This window comes from Geospiza fortis, unplaced genomic scaffold, assembly GCF_000277835.1.
Source record: "Geospiza fortis unplaced genomic scaffold, GeoFor_1.0 scaffold181, whole genome shotgun sequence".
In the NCBI taxonomy this organism is placed as follows: domain Eukaryota; kingdom Metazoa; phylum Chordata; class Aves; order Passeriformes; family Thraupidae; genus Geospiza; species Geospiza fortis.
Genome location: NW_005054412.1, coordinates 676,976 through 700,165, shown reverse-complemented (window position 1 = coordinate 700,165; position 23,190 = coordinate 676,976). Strand labels below are relative to the sequence as shown.

The 23,190-nt window shown below is 34.2% G+C and overlaps 1 protein-coding gene and 1 long non-coding RNA gene across 2 annotated transcripts in view; one reads left to right on the top strand and one right to left on the bottom strand.

Annotated features, from left to right (window-relative positions):
* Nucleotides 1-23,190, top strand: part of NBEA (neurobeachin) — a 373,019-nt gene that overhangs the window by 108,714 nt on the left and 241,115 nt on the right. Inside the window, 3 exon segments of the mRNA XM_031061401.1 lie at nt 1,180-1,306; nt 1,965-2,092; nt 20,631-20,692. Of these exon segments, the coding sequence (XP_030917261.1) occupies nt 1,180-1,306; nt 1,965-2,092; nt 20,631-20,692 (317 nt within the window).
* Nucleotides 894-21,951, bottom strand: LOC115948474. The gene is made up of 3 exons (XR_004082304.1): nt 21,827-21,951; nt 19,342-19,415; nt 894-1,293 (listed from the first exon to the last, which is right to left on the bottom strand). It is a non-coding gene; the product is annotated as an uncharacterized LOC115948474 (long non-coding RNA).

Here is a 23,190-nt window from a genome sequence, read left to right as displayed (position 1 = left end):
TAACCTCTACTTCACTGCTGACTGGCTGCTTAAGTAGTTAAGAAACTTAAGAAACCATAAATGCTTTGTAGATCTCTGCAGGAAACTGAAAAATAATATCATGTGTAATGCAGAGGATGTTGATGTATCTACTGCTAAAACTGACCAGAAACAAGGAATTAACAATTATAATTTTTGAAAATGGCCAGGATAATGTCATTGATCTCTAAAATGGGGTTCTTCAGCCTTCATTGCTAACTAGGATTAATCTTGTTACCTGCCAGCCTCTTTTCTGGTAGTGTTGCAGTCCCTCAGGCTTTGAACTCCAGGTCCAAGAGTGTTTCTAGCTACCTCTCTTGCAGTGGTGTGTTGCAGATGGACTGTGCAGAACAGGGACAGCATTTATCACAGCACTCTCACTGTTCATGGCCTCTCTGAGCCTTTGCTGGTTTGCTTCAGAGAGGCTGAGCTCACAGCACTGTTTCAGCAAACATGATAGATTGGCATTCAGAGTCTAAGTTTAGCCCTTAGCTCTGACCCAGATCACTTAAAGTATAAATGTATGCTCTGTGTGCATCATTTTTTTCTGGGCAGCTGTTCACAAACCATTGAAATGATACCCCCACTGCCCTCCTTACTTTTGAGATCTTACAGTTCTCCTTGACTCAAGGAAGGAAAAAGAAAAATTGTAATTAGAGTCTAAATACTCCTCAGACACCAATTTCCCCTATTTCTTACATGAAGTGATGTACATTTTTTATCTTCCCTGTAATTTTTTAATTTCTATTTTAGTTTCTGCCTGTAGTTGAAACTGGGCAGCTAAATATGCATATATAAATATATTTTAAGAAATATTTAAAATTTTATTCTCCACTCAAACTCATATTAACTACACCTTTATTTTGGAAAGATCTTGCTTTACAGTATGATGTAAAATTATTTTTGACTTTGGAATATAGTTTGGGAATAGTGGAAATGAGATAAGGATTTATTTTGCCTGATTTTCAATAGATTTTAAGCTTATTATTTTTATACCAGTAAAGTTAAGGTATTAATTTTTTGATAGCCACAGAAAGGTTTTCACTATTTTAGAATAAATAACATTATTTCCATATTTAGAAGTAGATTAATAATACAAGGACTATTTTAAAAATTTTGTTTCATAAGACTGAATTAAGGCTTGTGTTTTCTGGGGGACAGGTGCAGTAGACTCAGGATCTTCTTCTTCCTCTTCGTCATCCAGCTTTGTGAATGGTGCTACCAGCAAAAATCTGCCAGCTGTCCAAACTGTTGCTCCAATGCCAGAGGATTCAGCTGAAAACATGAGGTACACAAGTTCTATCTTTTCATATTAATTATAATTTTGCTTCTCAAATTTCTCTTAAAAAAAACCCACCTCATTTAATGTGCATTACTGTAGTTATACATGTGCTACAGTGTATATACTTTTTGGGTACCCAGGATATGTATGCTAAAATAACACTTCACTGAAAACTCTGTTTTTCAACTGAAGGGTCTAACTTGTTCAAACTATGTCAGACACTAAAACTTCATTGAAGTATTTTTTCAGTTGGCTGGTTTGTTTTCTTTATTCAATAATGATAGTACATATTGGAAAGTAAGAAGTTTGTAAATTGAGCACGGAGCAGTGGAAGGAGACACTCAACCTCTCCTGAGCAAATGAAGGTCTGTGTTAAACTTGAGAGGAAAAAACCAGACTTGTATTTGAAAAGGATAATAACAATTTTACTTGTTCTGGAGTACTCTGCAAATACTCTGGAATTTATGAGGCTGACATACTGCTTACTCTGACATGACATTTGCATTTACTTAAAGCCATGTAAAAACTGTAAAGTTTGATCAAGTTATGATTATCCTCTTTCCTAAAGAAGCTTACAGAAACTTTTAAATATAGGTGTGATTTGACATAATTTAGCTTCTACTGTGAAGTTTTCTTACAATCATGGTCTCTGTTTTTTTCACAGTATCACTGCAAAGCTTGAAAGAGCTTTAGAAAAGGTGGCCCCGCTCCTGCGAGAAATTTTTGTTGATTTTGCCCCTTTCCTATCCCGAACATTATTGGGTAGCCATGGACAAGAACTGTTGATTGAAGGTACTGTTCTGTTACGTGATTATATTATTTTATTATTTATTATTTTTATATCATATTTGATATAAACAACTTTTTATTTTCACTAGATTTCATATAACTATTTTTGACAAATTAATTAATTGGTGTTAATACATTGTGATTTCAGTTCTTTGCATTTAATTTCATTTGAAGTTAAAAGTGATGGCTTTTATATCCTTTTATTCTCCCAAGATGCTGTGTAGTGATGCATCCTGTCACAAATAATCTCCACAGTTCACCTTTCTCTCCTCAGAATAATTCAGTGCTTCAGCCTGACTTTGAGAAAGTAGTGAAAATGCAATTAAAAAGTGTAAACTATTCCCACAGAAGAAAGTAAAAAGAAGACCATGATCCAACATTGTATCTGTATTTGGTAGGGCTGTTTTTTCCTCAGGCAGGTCAATTCACAAAGGCACATAAGAAGTTGTGCCTAGAGGGGGAATAAAAACTGATAAATTTTAATGAAAAGTATCCTTGACCACTTTCAAGGATTTTTATGGCATTTATATGCTATCTTTACTACTTCATAGTTAGAAAATTTGCCTCATAAATGAGGCAGGAAATAATGCAGAAGTTATGCAGAGCATGCAAATATGGCAAGCTCATGAAGAAAGTAATGAATCAGTACTAGTGCAGCTAAAATAGTGAAGGGGGAATTTGCATCAGCATGCACAGGTCATGTATTCAGAGGAATATATTCAGCCAAGTAAACTTTTTCCTTTCAGGATTGTTCTGACACACAGTATTGCTGTTCATTGACAGGAAAAAGTCTTATTCTGACAAGGCTTTTAGTATGTAAAGATCTACGCAGAAAAAATACAGTTTTGTATTCAAATTCCAAACCCCCTTCTATTATACATGTGTTTTACCTAAACATTAGTGTACAGTTTTTCCTATGGTAATTCCATTATTACATTTCACAGTGTTGGCTCTCATTACTAGAAATATTTATATCTTGTAACTGAAATTTTCTACAACATTTTCTTCTTTCATCTTCTTATTGTTTAATAATATTATTGTTGAATAATATCAAGGAATAGTATAGTAATAGATTAGAATACTCTGAGGCTTCGGGTATTTTTTATTGTTAATTTTATAACTTGTGACTGAGTTGCACTTCTCACTTAATGATTATTAAATTAATGGGCTGAGATTCACTTTGAGATGACTCCAAGATAATTTATGAGCTACATTCTTAAATCTCTTATTTCAATGAAGTTGATTGCAAAATTTGTAGCAGTATTATCCTTTTCCATTTGGCAATTGATTGATTCCACTATAGGTTTTATAAACTATCACTAAAATTGTCTTGGTTCTCCTGAGTTCTTTAACTGATTTTAAAAATTCTTCATTGATGTCATTCTGCTTTTGTATTTTTGTCAGATCTGTAGCATGAACAAGACTATAACAGTTCCCAGGATATGACAAAGACTGAAATGCTAGAGGTCACAGGAATCTCACAACTATACAGCCATATTTAATCTCACTATTTATCCAGAGAGGAACGTTTTGTTGGTTTGTTTTTGGCTTGTAGTATTTTTGTGATAACTACTTGGAGTATCATTCCATGTTTTGCCCCTATTTTTTTCCCTATCTATGAGTTAGCCACCCAATTCAGAATCAGAAAACATTGTTCACAAACCAAATACTGAGTTCCAAAACAAGCAATGTCCTCTCCATCATTTTTCTTTAATGTTATATCTCACCTTCTCTTCAATCATTCTCTCATTCCTGATTTCTAAAAACCAGTCTTTTCTTCCCAAGATATTGAAATAGAAATCTGAGAAGTAAAAAATTCAAGCACACCATAGATTTTTACACTGCAATACTGGAATTTTTTTTCCATCTCTAAAATACTTGGGCTTTTTTTCTTCTTAACAGGGGATTCAGAGGTGCTTTTACAGTCATTGTGTACTTCTGATCTTTTCTTTCTTCATTGTCTCCATGAGACCCTTTTTCTCAACTAAACTGAATTCTTGCCTCGTAAAAATGCCTTTGAAAGAGAATTCCAAATTCTCTCTCTTATTCTGATACCTGATTCATTTTGAGAAGTTTTCTGTCATTCCTTACTGAAATCCAGTGGTAGTCTTGAAGTATTTGAAAGTGCTGTCCAGGTAAATGACTCAAAAAAAGAGGGATTTAGTGGTGTTATTCAGGATATGAGAGTGCATAGAATTCCTGTGGGGCTTTGATAATTGAAATTTGATTTTTTTTTTTTTTTACTGCAAGTAGTAATTAACTTGACACTTTTATATGCAATGGTTTAATTTGTTACTTTATATGTAAAGGTTTTACTTATAAGAATCAAAAAGGAGCAAATAAACTTTAATTAAGTCTTAAGGCACTTGTCTGTTTTTCAACTTGATCACCATAACAATATCTGTTCTGTTCTATGAAGGATGTACTTTCAAGTTTAGCATAACCTTTCCTTCTTTGCTGTTTTTCAAAACCTCCACATGGTATGAAGTTTCTCCCCTATCACATTTTGGTAAAATCAGAATACTGTCAGACATCCTTGATGCCATGTGCGTTTTCCTGAGGCTCTTTCTAGTGCATGTGTGTGTGTAAGAAATGCTAAATGATTTTCAGATTTGGTAAGAATGTACACAGTCTCGTAGCTGACTGCATACTGAAGAGCGCAAAACAAAAGGAAGCAGAAAACAAAATTAATTTTAAAACTTCTAAAACATGTTAATCATGCAAATTTTCCAGAATATCTGATGCTTTATGATAGCTGTTGTCAATATATTTTTGGAAATGTGAATACAGCTTAGTTATGATTTCACCTTTTTGTTGTAGTTCAGCTGCCTCAAACTTTTGGTGAAAAATCTTGAAGTCATATCGTTTTCTATCAGACTTTATCATCATTCTCTCCCATGGGAGACTGGTTGATCTATTGTTTGAGTAAATTATGCTTAATGTCTTTAGGGCCTTTTTAATTTTTGATTGGAGTTGAAATGAACAGGCTGCAATGATCTTTGGTTAGTCTAGACCAAAAACTTAGGCCACTAATACTTGAAATTATTCATTTCTCTTTTTCTGGTAAATTCCCAAGTGTGACTGGTAACAGAGGAACACCATCAGGTAGTAATCTGACATTGCACAATATATTTATTGGTGAAATTCCTCATCTATTTGCTCTACTAAAATTACTAAATTACTAATTACTGAAATAGTTACTTGCTTCTATTTCTAAAACCAATTCTTTCTTCAAAAGTATCTTACACTCCACTGAATTTCAAATGTTTCATCAACTTCTCAGAATATTTTATGAGCAGAAAATACTGTCATTGATGGGTTAAAAGGGACCTTTTTCCATTTGAACACAAATAGCTTCAAACAGAGTATACCAGAACCAGCCCAACACTGCTGTGGTTCAGCAACTGAGGTTCTTCCAATGCCTCCAAGAGCAGAAGTTGCAAAGGTTAAAATCGTCCGTACAGAATCTAATTGGAAACAAACATGCAATATGTGTAGGCCACATATTTGAGCTTAGCAGAGCTCATTGTGGAGTTCCATTTAACACTTGCACAGATATGTTTTCGCTAACTAGTTTCCATATGGTCTGCAAATTCCCTCCATGTAAAGTGCATGACAACATTCTAGCTTTTAGGTGAAAATGTTACAGGCAAGTGTAATCTGATCTGTAGCTGAAAGAAAAGCTATATCCTCTTTTTGTCAAGCACAGATGGCTAAAAGTATTTCCACTGCAGCTATTCTTGGAGTGTCTGGAGCTGTAAGAATAGGTCCACAATTGGAACACAGTCACATAGAATGCTTTCCCTTCTCTTGAGTGAAGTACCAAAGAAAATTCACTGATGCTTTTACTTTGCTGTATCATTAGCTGGGTAGAAGGTCAGCCAGGTAGCCCTTCTCCAAAGGATCTCTGATGAATTCCTTGCTGTACATTTGATATGTTTCTGATACAGGCACAATTAAAGTCAGATGACAGACAGAACGTTTTTGCGCTGATAGGAGCAGGATCTGTTTCTCCTCATTAACTCACCACATGGCTCTATGAAAATATTCAGTAGAGGTGGTGATGGACTAGCTTTGTATCGTGTTTGACAGGAGGCTTCTTGAAACAATTGAAAAATTACCCCAAACATTCCTTTAGAAACCACAGAAGACAGAACCTGGGTGCTAAATGACACTACTCTAAAAGCTCCCCAAGACCCCAAGTGTAACATCACTGTGGCATCTACCAATACTGGCACAATTAGTTTCTGATTTTCTTGAATAATACTGAATTTTTTATTAGGAAAAGCAGGACAACCATTTTCCTTTAGATGCTATGCTAATCTGGAAATCCCTTGTACTTTCTGGGGAAAATTTACTTTTTGAAGCTTAACATGCCCCTTGAGTTTCTCTTAGAAACTTTTCAGAACCTTTGTATTACTGTGTTCAGGACCGCAGATGCTCTAAAGTAGAAAAATGCTTCTTCTTGAAGAATTTCTTTTTTCCCTGTACATTTTATTCTGTCATTCTTTTATCTCACTCTGCCACATCCAAAATATTTTAGTTTGTGTGTCCAGGCATGCTTTCTTCCAGCTAACTAAAAATAAGGTAATTGCCCTACCAGTCTGTAGGACAGCATGTAGCCAGCATTTTGAACAAAATAAATAAATTAATTAATATTAGCAAGTAAGAGGGGAAAGGAATAAATAAATAATTTTATAATTTAAATTTTAAATAAAAATTTGTATGAACTCAAATTAACAGCAAGTAAATAAAATTTTAAGCTATTTATGAAGCTGAAATTTCTATAATCCAATATTTTGTCTCCTTTTGCTATTTTTATTAACAGTCTTTTTTATAGTGGTGAATTGTTCCTGGCAAAACTAAGTGCTTAGGTGAAGATATACAAAATGAGAAACAAGGACATTTTATTGGAGAGATATATTGAATCACTTTCTGGACTAACCAAAACTCAAGAAAAAGTCAGATTTCAACATAGCCAGGTGCTGAGTCCAACTTCTAGGAGCAAAGAACTGACTTAGATCCATCCTAAGGATCCTAGGAGATGGGGACAAAGCCATGCAAAGAATGGAGGGCTTGCCCAAAATAATTGGGGTGTTTGGCTCCCTTGGCTCATTGCTGAGGCAACAAAGACTTGTCCAGTGCCTTGGAAGAACAGATGAATGATTTCATTTCTGTGCATAAATTTGGTTGAACTCCCACTATCTTGTTCTGTAGTCAGCGCTTCAAAAATGGTGCACGCACTGCAGAGGTATGAAGTACTATGTTAGAAGCTTGATATGTTCAATGTATCAAAAAGACATAAAAAGAAGTTAAATACTACAAGAGGCCTTAGAGTTTCTACCAAGAGAATGCCTAAGGAGGGTAAATATGATTGGAAAACTTTAATAGTGCTTACCCTCAATTATTGCAATTGATGTTACTCGTAGTCATTATGACTATTTCAAAATTTTTTTCTAAATGTAGTCATCAATCCAACCTCTCAAGAGGAAAAATGTAATGTATTTGCTGGATGCTTTTGGAACTTTGTGACTTTTGAGCATGTGAATCGCCATTTACTCTGTGCCACATCAAGGAAGGAGTAATAGTCTGCATCAACCTTAATTTGCTTTAACATCGTCATGACTGCATTTTTTCACATGGTGATAGACAGGTGTACTTCAATGTCAGCTAGCCACCTGCAGGAATCAGTAAAAAATCAGTGGGCTTTTTCCCTGCTCTGCAGCTGACTGCGTCTTAACTGTAGATGCAGTCAAGAATATGTCATTTTCCCTTGAGGCATCAAAGATGGTCAGTGCTTGTGTCACTTTATGAAATAAGCCTTTCTTCTGGTTTCTTATATGTATGATCATGTGTGTATATATATAAATTGATTTCCATTTTTTATAGAGGTTCTTTAATCATTACCTTGAAGCTCATTTTAGTACGAGATATTTTCTCAGCATAATGAATTTGTCTTTTCAGGGAAGCCTCATGTAAGATCATGCCAGGTCTAGTTGGGTCTCAGATTTCAGAGATCTCTTGTAATTGTACGACTGCATAGCTATATATGTACTTTAATCTGATTTTTTGAGAATATGAAACTTATGTGATTGTATTGACTGAGGAGGATCAGCCTTTTAGTCTCGTTATAACTTTTCAATGTGTTGACCAGTTTAACAGAAGTTGTTAAAAGATGTTATTTTTACACAGTATTCCCAAATATAAACATCTGTTTAGAAAAAAAACATCCCCTATCTTGGGTTAGGGTGTGTTTCTTACTCACTCTTGATATTTTTTTCTGCTCTATTATTTGAGGTATGCCATCATTGTTTAGTAAAGGAATGGAAAACTGAGTAATAACTCAAAATAATCACACCTGATTAATTTGTAATATACTGTATAATATACTCTGTTGGTACAATACTGTGGGCATTGCAGCATGAGGAGCAGGAAAGCAATTGATAAAGCAGGACCGTGGGAGCAGTAGGAACTCAGCCTTATTAGACATCAGGGAATCCCTGCTGGACATCAAGGTGATTGTTAAAACTTTCAGTGGAGGGGTCAGGCCAGTATCATCTACAATAAGTGTCTCACCGGACATGATCACTCCATTCAGTAAAGGATGAGGAATCTTATGCATTATTTGGTTGTACTGGGTCAGGAGCTCTAAGCTGATTTTCAAAGCTAAGTTTGTAATGTACTTCTTTGCTGTGCCACATGCCACTCCTTCCTTTCCTTGTGCCCAAAGTGACTAAGTGTACTTCTCTGCCTAGGAAGAGGTGATGCTGCATGTTTAGCACAGTGCAGTTAAATCCAGTGAATTTCTTGATCCAGTCCTCTGTAAGACAGTTTTTCTGAATTTGTGGTAGTAGGATTCCTATTCATAGATTACTTTTTATCTTCACTATAAAGACTTGCAGAAAGATCCCAGAAAAATTGCACAATTGTCTGAAATTAACCCCTTCTTATATAATGAGGTTGAAATAATAATGATTTACAGATAATGCTATTCTTCAGTAAGTTAAAGTTTCTGTTTTCCTTTTTAGTTTTAAGAATTTCTGTAAGCAATTTGCAAAATTAGGTTTTTACCATGAAGAAAACCATAGGTCATTTTGAAACAGGGCATGAAATCCTCCAACAGATAGAATTTAAAATACTGCTGCTGCTTGAAAAGCTACCTGCACACATTCATGAATTTCAAACTGATGTGCAATTATAGGCATGTCAGAAATTTATATTAAGAAGTTCTCTGTCTAGGGTTTGTATGATTAGCTCCTAGTATCTGACTGAAAGGCTCCGCAGTGTGCTCACGTTTCTGCACACACTTTGGGACTGGTCATGGGTTTTACTAAAAAACATGAGTAAGTCAGGCACGCATGAAGAAAGAAAACAACACATTTTGCAGAAGACTGGTAGGAACAAAGAAGTGCCAAAGGGCTAAATGTATATTCAAATTTGCCTATTTTTTTACGCTTACTCCAGAGAGTCAAGGTTCAAAGCTTTGCAACTTACGAAGTTTTTTTAGAAGTAGATTACTAGTGACAAGACAGATGCCAATTCAGACAGCTGAAGTGCAGGTGCCACAAAAGAAGTCTCTATTATTTACCCACATTGAAATCTTGAAACTATAATGACCCCAACACAAGTTACAGAACATTTTTCCTTCACATAATATTCCTTTATGACATCTTTAAAGGGATATCATTGCGAACACCAGAAAGAGGATACACGTTCAGTCACTTTTGATTTAACTCTTGATTTACTGAAGTTCCTGCGTGCAGAAGTATGTTCTGAGCAGATGTTTAACATGGCAGGAAACATTATAGATCAGAGATCCAGATAGCAACTAGGAAATGCATAGCATCTGGCACCTTTTTGGAAGTAAACCTGCCAATAATTAATTACACATATGAGCCACTCTATCCCTGTCTAATGAGTTGGACACTTACTAAGATGTATTAGACTGTGGAACAGAGGTTAACTGCTCATGCCCTCTCCTCTGTCTCTGACTTGTGTGGTCTCAGGGTAACTTAAGGGTAGAAATTGTTGTTGGCACTCAGATTTTATGTCATTCATTATATTATTGATTAATAATCAAGATGTCTTTACATTCCAAAATGTAAAGAATTCCCATTAGACAGAAATTGGTGTTCTTCTGTTGCTTTGACAGTGGAGGAAAAAAATGACTGAAATGACTAATTGTGAAGTTTAGTTAGGAGAGTGCAGATGTAAAAAATTTGTAAATATGTACGTTCAGGAAAACAAAAGCTTGTAACAATATAAAGCAGTCAGGTTTAATGGAAAGAAGCTCTGAAAGTTAGCCTTGAAAATATAGAGGCCACTAGATGTTTGAAGTTACGAAATTATGAAATGCACAAAATATTGGAGCCTTTAAAGAGTAAGAAAAGGAGTTAATTGTTTGTGATCCCTGGGTCTCATTTACTTCAGCAGTATTAGCCACTTTCTCATAAATTTCTTTTTCAAGCTGGTAGCCTGTAGTCCAGCTGCAAGCCAAAGGCCTAGAAAAGACTGGTCTTTTTGCCTTAGAATTCTAGAAAAATACCCTCCATTATGTCCATCTCCCTATTACCCTCCTTGATAGTCTATCTTTTTTGTAATCCCGTTCTGTCTCTCTTGCTTTAACTTCCAGCTTTACTGGGAAATATTTTTTCTAGTGAATTTTCCTACTAATCTACTAAAAAAAAAGAGTAGCAAGAGACCTATTTAAAGTTATTCCAAGGAAATAATTTTTAAAAGATTCTGGAGAAAGTTCTTAACATGTGCAGGCACTGCTGTAACACAGCCTGTAGGTGGACTCATCATATCAACTATACAACAGTGCTGAATGGTAACACTGGACTAAGTTGTACAATATTTTTTTTTAGAACAGGCACCTTTTCCCTCCTTATTATATTCTCCTCTACTGTCCAGGTCCAAAGAAAAACGAGGTGGTATGCCAAAATGGTATTCAGTATCTACAGGATGTTCATGCTGTGACTGAAGCTCTCCACAGGCAGAGGTTCTTTGGTTCTTATTCCACTTAATTCATCATTCAGAACTCAGCAGGGGACTCTGCCTGATTTTGGACTTGAAACAGTTAGGCTGGTATTTGCCCCAGCCCTTGTCCTCTGAAGGCTTTAAAATGGAATCAATCTACTTTATTACACCGGCAGTGTTTTCCAGAGAACTACCTGACTCTGACAATCTATAGGGTGCAAATAACATCTCTGTATCAGATGCCCTGAAAGATGTATTTCTCATGTGACATAGTAAAATAATTCTTTTCCATGTAGCCTGTGTTCTATGACCAGGTTCTTTACAAAATTAATCTCATTTAGGGCTGGTCACAGTTTTTCCATTTATATTCTTAACTTTCTGTCTACTTATCACCTGTTCTATGACCCAGGCTGAAATATTTTAATTAGTGACCAAATTTATGAGGTTTCCTTACTGATCCTATGATTTAAAGGCGCTTCTTTAGTTCATTGTTAGATATGGAATTACTTGTTTCCGTGCCTTCAAGGCTTAAAAAAAGAATCTTGCACAAAAACTATAGACTCAATTACTTGAAAAACTACACTTGAATTTTAAAAAATACCTGTTTATAGATCATTTTCTGATGGGAAAAAATGTTAATTATACTATAAACATTAATGAACTCTCTAGCTTGATTTACCCAAATATTAACAGATTCCCTACATATCTGGGAGTATTTTTGCAAGAGCTAAGGTACAATATCTTTACTGTGTTCAGTGCAACTTTATGTTAAATTTTACCTCCTTCAAAAAAAGATTCTCAGATCTGCTAAACATCTATTCTCTTATATCATATTTTTTGTCTGATGGTGTGTGGAATTTTATGATTCAGTCTTTTTATACTTCTTGTCTGTGGAGACTTTCTTGCAATGAGAAAACCTCATGCTGAAAGAACTTGTCAGACAGCAGAGACAGTTGTGATATGTCAAATTAAGATGGCAAAGTGATGTCAAAGCAGGTCTGGAGAGAGCCCATAACAATGTTACTGTCAAGTAAATAAAGAAAACTGAAACACAAGAAATACAAGTTATTTCAAGAGATCTATGACTGGGGAGGGTTTTCTGTTTTGAGAGACTGGTTCAGAATGATTACCTCTTGTCAGTAGGGCTTCAGGACAGAAGCACGATCTGATGGCAGCCAACTAAGGTCAGCAAAGTTCAGCTTGGAGATTTTTATTTTCCTTTTCTTGTTATCAAATTCTCAGGAAACATTTATATTTATACAAAAATTGGTTTTGCTACTCAGGAGATCACATCTACTTAAAATAAGGGTCATCTTGGTCACCTTAGGAATTTAGGAAGCTGCATGAGCTCTGAGGTTTACTTATACTCCCTATTTGTAGCTGTGCTGGTTCACTCAGTGTGGCCCCAATGTTGCTAAAGAGAAGAAATATAAGAAAGTAAGGAGGATCAGTAGGAGTAAGTGGTTTTATTGCTGGGTAGCTTAACCTTTTCCCACCATCCTTTTTTGTCATTCACCAGGCACATATTTCAGTTTTGTCATGTCCCCCTAATAATACGAAAGAATGCAACAAGGAGCTAGTAGAAAATAATAGAAAGAAGAAATCAAAAAGTAATTTCAATGTTTACTGTAAGAGGAGAGAAACAAAAAGGAATAAGCTCATAAAATAGGGTGTCAAATAGGAGTAAGTTGTAGACTGAAGCTAAGAAAAAGTTGATAAACTTCAGGAATTAAAGTAAAACTTCATACCTAAGGAAAATGTAGCATTGAGTAATACCTTTTCAGGGAAATCCTGATATTCTAGAGACTGTTATTTGGGGTCATACTTATGATGTATCTTTTCCAGGATGTCCCTTTTGACTACCTTAGGAAGACTTAGAAAAGGTTCTTGAGATAAGCAGAAAGCACCATTGTTGTAGTAAAGGTACAAAATATAAACTTTTAATTATGTTAATGAGTGAAATTAATGTCTTTATTTCTGCTTGTATAGTTCTTTGAAAATAATTTACTACTGAGTCAATAATTGCAAAATATATTTCCTCTAGCTCAGATTTGAGAGGACGTGAAAGACTGAGAAAAAATGAGAAAGGAGAGGTAGATGTTTCTTCATTTTAATAAGATGATCTCTTTTTTCCATGTATTAAGTATGTGGCAACTTCTTTAGTATCATTTGTTTTCATTTAGTAATTTTTCTACAGATTTGATCAAAAATTGGAAACTTTTTCAGGAAAGGACTGACAGGAAAATACCACATGATGAAACCTCAAAAAATATTTAAAATTGTCACATTTTAAATTAATTTTTAAATTTCTTTATCAATTATTGTTTTTCTTACTTCTTCCATTAAAATAAAATGTCCCTGGCAGCAGCTGAGGTAGAAATTAATTGACAGGCCTAAACCACTTATTTGAATAATATCTTAGCATAAAGAGGGAAGAAGACTTTTGGGATAATATGTGAATTCTCACAATTGACTGTTTGGTTTTGGAGGAAAAATCTGGAATGCTTTTCATTGAGATTCTTTCTAGATAAATATAAGTTTGGGATCTTCTAGAATATGTAATTGTGGGTGTTTTCCAGGCTTCTGTTGAAAAAAAAAGTTTATAACTTACTCAAGTCTACCTGACAATGAAGTACATTTTGACAGAAAAGCAATAATTCCACTTTGCAGACATTTTCCAGATTGGAGTTATTTTAGCTTGATCAGCTGCAGTGCAGAGTGATCGTTTACTTGGGTTTTTTTACCTGTAGTCTAGAAGAGGAGGAAATATATTAAATTTACAAATAAATTGTAGTAAATATGTGTCATACCATTAAAAAATTGCTTCACTTAATAGGAAATTGTTTTCTTAAAATTATTATTTGTGTTAAATTATTTTATATAAAAGAATATTTTTGTCTTTTTTTTCTTGTTGTTAATGCTGATTAGAACAATTTCTCAACTGATACATGATAGATTGATCTAAATTTTAGATCTGTTGTGTTATAGAAGCTGGATAACCAAATTATTTCACTATCCCACAGTATTCAAAAATATTTGGAAGATATTTGGAAAGAGTTCTATCTGAAGAAATACTGCTTTAGTAGAATGACAGTAGTACACAAATGCATATATTAAGTAAACTCCAGTGGAGCACTGGACAAATAAAAATTTACCACAGGCATTAAATGAAAAACTAAATCAGTTTTGAAAGTCTTCTGGCACATGATTTCTTGAAATATATTTTCAAGAAATCATGTGCCAGAAGATTTTCAGTATATTAAACTGAACAGTGGTAGTGGATTTTATTTTGTAGATTAAGTGATCTCCTTTTCACTTGATGTCTGAGAATTTGTGCATCCCATTACAATAAAGGAAAATTGTCAGAAAATCCACCAGTTAGCATAATGCTGGACTCTTAGAGTAGTGTGGCACTAGCATCAGTTTTGTCAATATCATTGCAGCTCATGGGATTACTGGACAAAAGTCTGTAATTTTAAAAACTAAATCATATATGTGTTGTAATAAATCCCCTCTCTGTGGGTACACTCTCAAGGGTTTTTGCCATTCTGTGGTTCCATCTGGATGTTTTCCAGTCCATATTTAGATTCCTTTTTAGTAACGGCAGTGGTGAAGAAGTTTAGGTTTTCTCACTTTAATAAAATTATTCAAGAAAATATTACATACCATTCTTATTCTTTTAAATATTGCCCCAATATTAAGGTCTGTTTTGTTTTACAGATCTGACTAAAAGGGCTGACCCATTTGAGTTGTGTTGGGACAGGTTAAAATCTGAGGGATTTTGTTGACCTATCCCTGTTTATTTGAGGTGTTTCTCCTAAGATGTCCATTCTAAAGATTTATGGTAAAATTTTAAAGGTATTCCATTTGATAACCTGGGTGATACCTTTCCTAGATTTCCAGTACCAGATAAAAAGACAATTGCTTGTAATGTGCAGTATCTTTCACGATAACCGAAAAATCCTTTAAGAACTGTAATTGTTTTGATCAACTAAAAAACATGGAGTCAAATTCACATTCACTGTATTTTTCTGTATCACTCTTCAGTCCTGTAAAGGAGATTTACCCGTACAAAGAATGGTCTGGAGTACTAATACAGCCATCCTTCATGGTCCCTAGAGTTGGTGGTAATGTCAGCCAAGGCTGCCGAAGGAATTGTTAAATCCATAACCCTGACTTTGTTATTTTTGTGAGTTATGTCTTTGGAATAGTGTTTTCTTTCATCTAGTAAAAGCAAAGTTATAATTGTTTTGCAACATGGCTGTGATTTCCATCTGCAGACTTTCTTCAAATCCTGAATATTTCCCAGCCTTTGCTTTTCATAAGGACCATTAGTGTAATTTAAATGCCTACAAAATATGTGACATATGTACGGTTCTAAAACCAATTTTGAGTGTAATCTTGCAAAGCTTTGCATTCTGCTTAATACATATCTTCCCCCTGCCCCCCCAATAATTGCTTGGTTTGGAATAAGAACATCTGTTGTTTCAGTTTAAGTTTTGCATACTTAGCATTTACTTCCAAATTTTTCACCAATCCTCAATTTTCTCTCCATACTCTCTCCTTTTAGGTCTTTAGGGAACTTCCCAGCAACTTGATAATTCATGAAAAACATTAATTTGAATCTAATTTTCTCTGAGTGGCAGCATATGGAAGAAAGGAAATAATGTAGATTTAAATTACCCAAATAACTTTTTTGGTCAAAAAAGGAATCCTGTTATTTATTTATTATAAATTTGATTTAGAAATATATTTCAAGAAATCATGTGCCAGAATTTGCTGAAGAAAGAGGGTTAGAATGAGCAAATAAAATGTAAGGAAAACTCACATTTCCAACCAAAACGTCACCATAACTTTTGTCCTAGTAGTTTCACAGCCAAAATGTGCTTTAGTTTCTGTGCCCAGGGAGAAATGTCCTTGAAACTTTGTTGTGCCATTCCTAACAAATGCTGAACAAAGTAGAAGGGGAAAAAAATGAAAACCCAATTTGTGAGTGGTAATTATGGGTAGAAAATTCCTACTCTGTCTCATGGCACAGAAATCACTGAGGATTATGGGAAGAGATATCACAGTAGGAATTACCCATAATTATTATTATGAACATTTTGAAAGAATTTGAAACAGTATAGTTTTGTATAAGGTAGATGGAAGACTATATCAGTAGGAAATATAAAAAGCTTACCTTACCAAAAAAGAAAAAGTTACAAAGATTTACAGTGTGTTCTCTCTTTTGTGTGTGTGTGTGTGTGTTGTTTTAGGTCTTTTTCTCATTACTTTTCACATGTTACTAGAATAATAGATTTAATAGCATGTGTGTATTTTTTCCTAAGTGTCTTGTACTATACAAAGGTCCTATAGTTTGGATGACATGCTGTAGAGGAGTAATAAAGACCAATTTTTCTCTGTGAACTGAGTTAAATGGATTCAACTTTCTCAAACATTTTACCTAGACATACCTGAGATTTTTCAGATAAGCACAAGCTATAACTGAGTGAAAGATTTCTAAAAGCTCTAAAGTTTTGTTAATTGCATCTTTTTTTCTAAGTTGAACATGAGCTATAAGAACATTTAGGTTTTGTTTTTGCTAGTATTACAATTGATTCCAGTTCCAATAAGGGTTTAAGTTGACACAAAGTAAAATCATTGAAAGAAAATGCAGGCAAACCTTGATAAATACCAGATGAAATTGTGGTGGTATTCAGTTAGACTCATACACACATTGTATTAATAATAATAAAAAGAAGTTCAAAACCATGATCTTATTTCATGAGGATTTTTTTTTAAAAATTGATTTTATCAGCCTACATTATATTTCTTCAAAATGTAAATTCACACTGACTAGTTCAGCATGGTGACTTGGAAGTTTTGAACCCATGACTTCATTAATGCCACAGGCATGACTAAAACAGTATAGTTGAAATTAATCTTTTTTTAGACATTAATAAGTCATAGTGAAAAGGAATAATTAGCATATCTTTGGGCCAACAGAAGAACACTGAAAAAGAAGTCAAGTAAACCAGAGCATTTCAAGATAATTGCCAGGCATACATCATTTATTCCAGATTAGCCAAGGTCATGCACTTGATGCTTCCAGTTTTTGCATCCATATATGTGGTCATTGTTGCCATCAAATTGCTGAATTTTGATGGCTATATTTAATGGACTGAGAATAGACCATGAAGAAAACTACTGAAGAATAGCAAATGTAAAAAGCGCGCACTCCATTCAGTTCAACAGTGACCTTTTTAACCTTGCTGTATGCAGGAAATACCCACTTGTATTTTAGTAATTACATTAGCTTCCTTAATGGCATTTGATACAGATGGTATAGGAAGAACTTATCTGCTGCTGAAGAATGCAGGCGACAGTTTTAGTTTGAGTGGCAAATACTTTTTCTCATTAGAGTTAAGGAGGGGGAAGAGAACTGAAAATAGATTTGTGTGCTCTTTTCAATCAGAGAAGCCATTATTTTTCCAAGCTTGTTATCTTTTTTTTCCTCATTATGTTAAAACTAATAAAATTTTGCACACACTGAAAACTCCTGTCGAACCCTGCAAAATGGTAAAGAGGAAGAAAAAATGCACTTGTTAGCACTTTGGAGCTTAGAAAATCAATTGGGAAATTGATATTTATTCTGATTCATACTACAAATCCTATTTTTAGTTTTATGAAGAGACCTCAACCAGTTTATGTCTTCTATACTGTCTGAAAAATGGGAGGAAAACTTTTCTACCCCTCTTTTAATTTTTGTATGTCAGGATATAAACTGTGTACTGAGGGAAATTTTTTTTTTGTTCCCATGCTATGCCAAAAGAAATGAATCAATTCACACAATTTGGGCTCCTAGAAGAGAGGAGGGTACAAATCTAGAAACTGAAAAAGTAATAAGATTATATTTTTTTTCTGGTCCACGAAGGAAAAGTTAAATAGGATAGGGATTGGGGCTCTTCCTAAACTTGCTCCTGCAGCTTTTGATGATGTGGGATTGTCATAATGCAACCAGAGATGGCATTCTGACAGTTTTTCCTAATAGGCAGAAATAGATCTGTCCTCCATTAGGTCTGATCTTTTTTTATCACTCTCTACTATTGACTGCATGACAACTCTGACAGTAGATTTTGGAAGATTAATTGTGTTTTGTGTAACAGAAAAAAAAAATCATTATTTATTTCAAATCTTAACTGCTCAATCAGGAAGAAGCGAAGATGGGAAGAAGTACAAAAGAGCCCTTGGCAGCTAGGATGGAGGAAATGGAGCATATAATGGAGGGCACACACTTTCCCTCGTGTTTTGAGTGAAAGGAGTCCCTGAAGTAGGATTAAGGGGGCTGATATGTAAGAAATATATAAAACAAAATACTGGCCCTGCTATGAATGCTTCGCATTTCTGTATTCTGTTTTACTTCAAGGAATGTATGATATGAGTACTTAAAGGTGAACAGAAACTATTTCTGTTTCTATTTCCTTCTTACTGACTGTCAAGGTGCACAAGATTCCCCATTTTCTGTCTGGGCCACTCCAAGTTCTGCTTATTCATAAGTAGAGAGCTGCACACTTAATTTCTGCAGTAGACTGAGACAAACATCGTTGACACCGTGACCTTCTTTAATGAGGCTTTTCTGTCTCTCTCTGTATTTTCATATGAAAAAAGTGCTACAGTCTCTAAGATAATTATTTGTTTCTTTTGGACCTGGAAACCAGCCTCTTTTAATACTAGTGGTTATGATAGGTGTTAATGACTGTTATCAATGGGTTGTTTCATCAGCAGGCAATTAAAGAGCTGGTAACTAAGGGGCCTGCTGATGTGCTAACCAGATGTCAGTTCTGTATCCTTTTCTTTTTCTGAATTTCACAAAATCAGGTCTCTTCAAAGTATATATTTTATGTCAAGATTTCTTTTTGAAAACCTGGTGAAGATACAAAGATATTACTGCTGATGCATAATCACTTTTATGTAATTTAGTTGGTTTCTTTTTCATAACTGTGTATGGCGCTTATTCTGGATACATTTGTTCTTTTGATGTAAAATCAGAAGTAAGAACATGTACAAATTTAGAAGATTGTAGCATGGGGATAGGTTTTCAAGAACATTATTTTGCCTTAGTCATGTTGTAGTACACCTGAGGTCTGATTTTGAAAGACGTGTGTGACAGAAAGAGGTTTTATTTTGGTTTGTTTATTTAGTTGGTTCGTTTTAATTTTACAGAATAAGGGGCGAATTCATAATAAACCAGACAACATTCTATGATGAAATATTTGATGTGTCTGTCCTACCTGCATTGTCTTAACTGTAGAGTTCAGTCTTCTGTTTGGATTTTCTTTGTCAGCTTCCAAACAGTGGAAGTAGCCTGCAGGTGATAAGTATCTCATTAATCTTTCTGATCCTCTAGCACTTGAGCATAGGAATAGCTGATCAATTACAGCAATTGTCTCCCTAAATGAGCTTTGCACATCTGCCTCTTATTTCATTAACTGCCCCTGTATCTGATAGAATGGAAGCCTAGTGGCTTCTTACAGCTTGTTCTGTGTTACTGTACAATAAGGATGGGGTTGTTAGCAAAATGGGCACAAAAGGGTATTTATCCACTACCCCAAACAAATATACATGCTATCCTGTAGGAGTGCTTTTGTCTCTAATCACTGTTTGTAGAAACCTTCTTAAAGCACATCAGCTTGCTTTCCAGCCACCTATTTAGCCCTTACTTTTAAACTTATTTGTAAATTTATCATTTTTTATAACATAGCCAATGTTTTTCCATGCCCTAAAGCATCATATCAATGTCTATATGGTTTTAAATAACAGAAGCTAGCACATGCAAAATTAACAGTATAAATGAAATTTCCTCCAAATGTCCTTACAATTCATCTGTAAAATACTTAGATATGGCATCCTTCTCTCAGAGAGTAAATTTACGTTTCCAAAGCTACAAACCAGCATTTGCAATAGCAACAATGTTGCTAGATATTTATTATTTACATGAAGTACAGAACAATGAGTAACAGTTAGACTACATAATCCAAGGTTTGTTCTAAGAAACATGCCCTAAAAATTATGGGGTTTGATTTTAATAAACATATGATTTCTCATTAATGTCTTATTCATTAATAGTCAAGCTTTCAATTACAGGATAATCAATTACCAGATGAAAATTAAAATAATGTCTAAGCAGAGGCTTTATTCTTTACCTGTTATTAACTGATCACTTTATTCTTATGGATATACATCATTTATTATTCAAAAGCTGTTAACTTATGTTTATCATACTTTAAATTGCTTCAGATTATACCAATATTTACTTATTTATTTATTTAAATAACTATAATAAATGCCAAAAATAATTAGAAGACATTCTGTCCTGAACTGGTCTAGATTATTCCAGGTGATTTTTATGAACATTTAAATATTCTTGAAACTGAAGGTCTCAGTTAATTGTGCTTGAAACTTCTTTTATTCTGAGTTATAAAAAATATGTATTTATATATTTTGTGGATTTATGGAACGGTGGAGCTATAATATCAAAATACCACCATCTTTTAAACTAATTTTTGACTGTTTATTGCAGGTCTTGTTTGTATGAAGTCAAGTACTTCAGTGGTTGAACTGGTTATGCTGCTTTGTTCACAGGTAAGACATTATCTGGTTTTGATTGTATTAATTTCCTTGTGTAATCACTGTCAGCCAAGGAATTGTATCTGGCAGTTTGTTTCATTCTTCCATTTCATTACAAAAAAACCCCCGAAATTAGTTTCTTCTGGTAATACATAAATTGTAGATTTTTTTTTTTAGAGATTCATTCTATAATTTTTCTATATTCACAGGGTGTAAAAGGTATATTTGCATTTATGTTCTAAAAGTGTATGGTTGTACATTATGCATTTTCTCTGTGTATGAGCTCTCCTGCAAGCCCGTTCTTATTTAGAATACATAAGTAGGATACTGTGGTCATAATTTTATGTTGGAGTTTCTCTTTGAATTAGTGATTTTTTAAAACGTTACTTTGTGCTGACTTTATTACTTGTAATATACGTGACATAACATTGAATATTTTATGTAGCTGTCACTATATAAAAAGCAGAGGAACATGGATCAAGTAGTCCTCAAGAACTGGCAGAAACAGAAGATTTCTATATAAAAATTCTGTCGTTGATTATTGGGGTTTTAACACAGCAGTAATGAGTTTCTCAGAAATGTAAATGAATTGATGTTTTGAAATGCTTTCAAAAATAAAATAGTGAAAGCTAAACTAGTTTCTCATACTATTTGGATTATTTATATCTCACTTTTCATATTATTTGTTTTGCTAGAAGTGTTAATGGTGAATATTGTGTATATACCCTTTTACTTTAAAGTGCCAGTAAGAAGTTATCAGCAAACATTTAAAAATTTGTTCACTTTGTAGAATGTAAGAAAATTAGGATTTCCCAACAGATCCAAATAACTCTGTAAGTTTTTATACTTCTCTAAAGACTTCTAACAACATTTAATTAACCATGTTCCTCATAGAACTATAATAACAGTTCAACTCAAAACAAGCTTGTGTATAAAATGCCCAGGTTAACTAATTATATAATTATCAAAGAAAATTACTTCTTTGTAACTTTTCTTAAGCATTCGCTACTGCACATTGACAGCATATACCAAAAATAAACTGTAAACAAAGGCATTTCTGGGGACAATTGAAATGAAAATCTGCTTTTGAGAAATCTATCTGAAAATAATAAACATTTACAAGTAGATTTGGGGAGTATTCCAACTTACCTTGCCTGTCTGTAGGTTGCATTTCTTCAAGCTTGTGTCATAAGGAAATCATTAAATCTTGTTTTCCTTTGTATTTTTTTTCCTCTTCCTTTCTTTTCTTCCTCTTTTAGAGGGATATCAGTTAGGGAAACGTAAAAGAAAAATACATTCCTGGCAGGAATCCTCAGTGGGATTTCAACTTCAAACCTTCTCTAGCAGGGCACTTGAAAAATTTGTTACCTAATGGTGAAGTCTTGGGTTCCAAGAAAATTCCAAAAGATCCATTAAAGCTTTTGAGCTCAATGTTCATGTCATACAACTTTTTTCTTTTGTATTTAGCAGCTCTTGAAACATTTTTTTCAAGGGAAAGAATAACTTACAGTTCCTTCTTCCCTAGCCTTTGGTTTTACTGCAGTTCTCAGGAATAAAGTGGAATGTAGCATTAGGGTCTAGTGTCTTTGATGGCCTCATCATCTAATCATAGGTTTAACATTACTCATTTGCTGGCTCCAGGAATTCCTGCCATTAAGGGCCCTAGAGATGAAACTTTGCCTCAAATATTGATTGAAAGGAAGAGAGAGAAATTTAAGCTCTTTCTGCAATGCTCTTTCTTTAGACATCTCAGTAAAGCTACGTAACAAATGCAGCAAAAATCAATTTGTTATTTTTATGGCTCCTATATATGCTGGGTTTTATTTCAAAGTATTTTAAAAATAAGGTTCACTTTATACCTGGACTAATGAGAAGCGCCTAATAATTTTGAAGCTTCAAATGTTTATTTATTTTCTTCAGTGTTTGCTTGGAAGAACTCTTCCATCTACCTAATTACTTTAGGAAATTGTAAGCTTTTCATTTTTATACCCCATCTGATACTTCAGGGTTGTTTCCTTGTCTTCTAAATAACGAGGATTTTGTCTCTGGATGTCCATTTATTAAGAAGTACTTCAGGAGTTAATGCTGTAGTGTTTATTGGGGGAGTCATGGTAATTGTTTCTACAGGAACTATCAACAGGGGGCCGTAGTGGTGCAAATTGCAGCCTCCTCCCCTCACCTTCCTGACCTCTGGACTATTCTTCTGAACAGTAGCATTTCCACAGAATATAGTGGTTTATCCTATAGGTGCAAACAAAACACTCTATACTTCTATTCTTCTACAGGGAAGTTTGGGTTTGTTTTTTTTTAAATTTACATTTTAAAACTGTCTGACGGAAGAAAACATGAGATAAATGCTATGAAAATACTAATACATAAAATGGTTAGAAGAAAATGACAGCCAAATATCATAATCCAGCCAAATGTTAGCAGAACTTAGGATCATAGGAGATGTTGTCCACAGCAAATGAGGATAATTTATCTATATAGAGAAGAAGCAATGCTACCTGAGT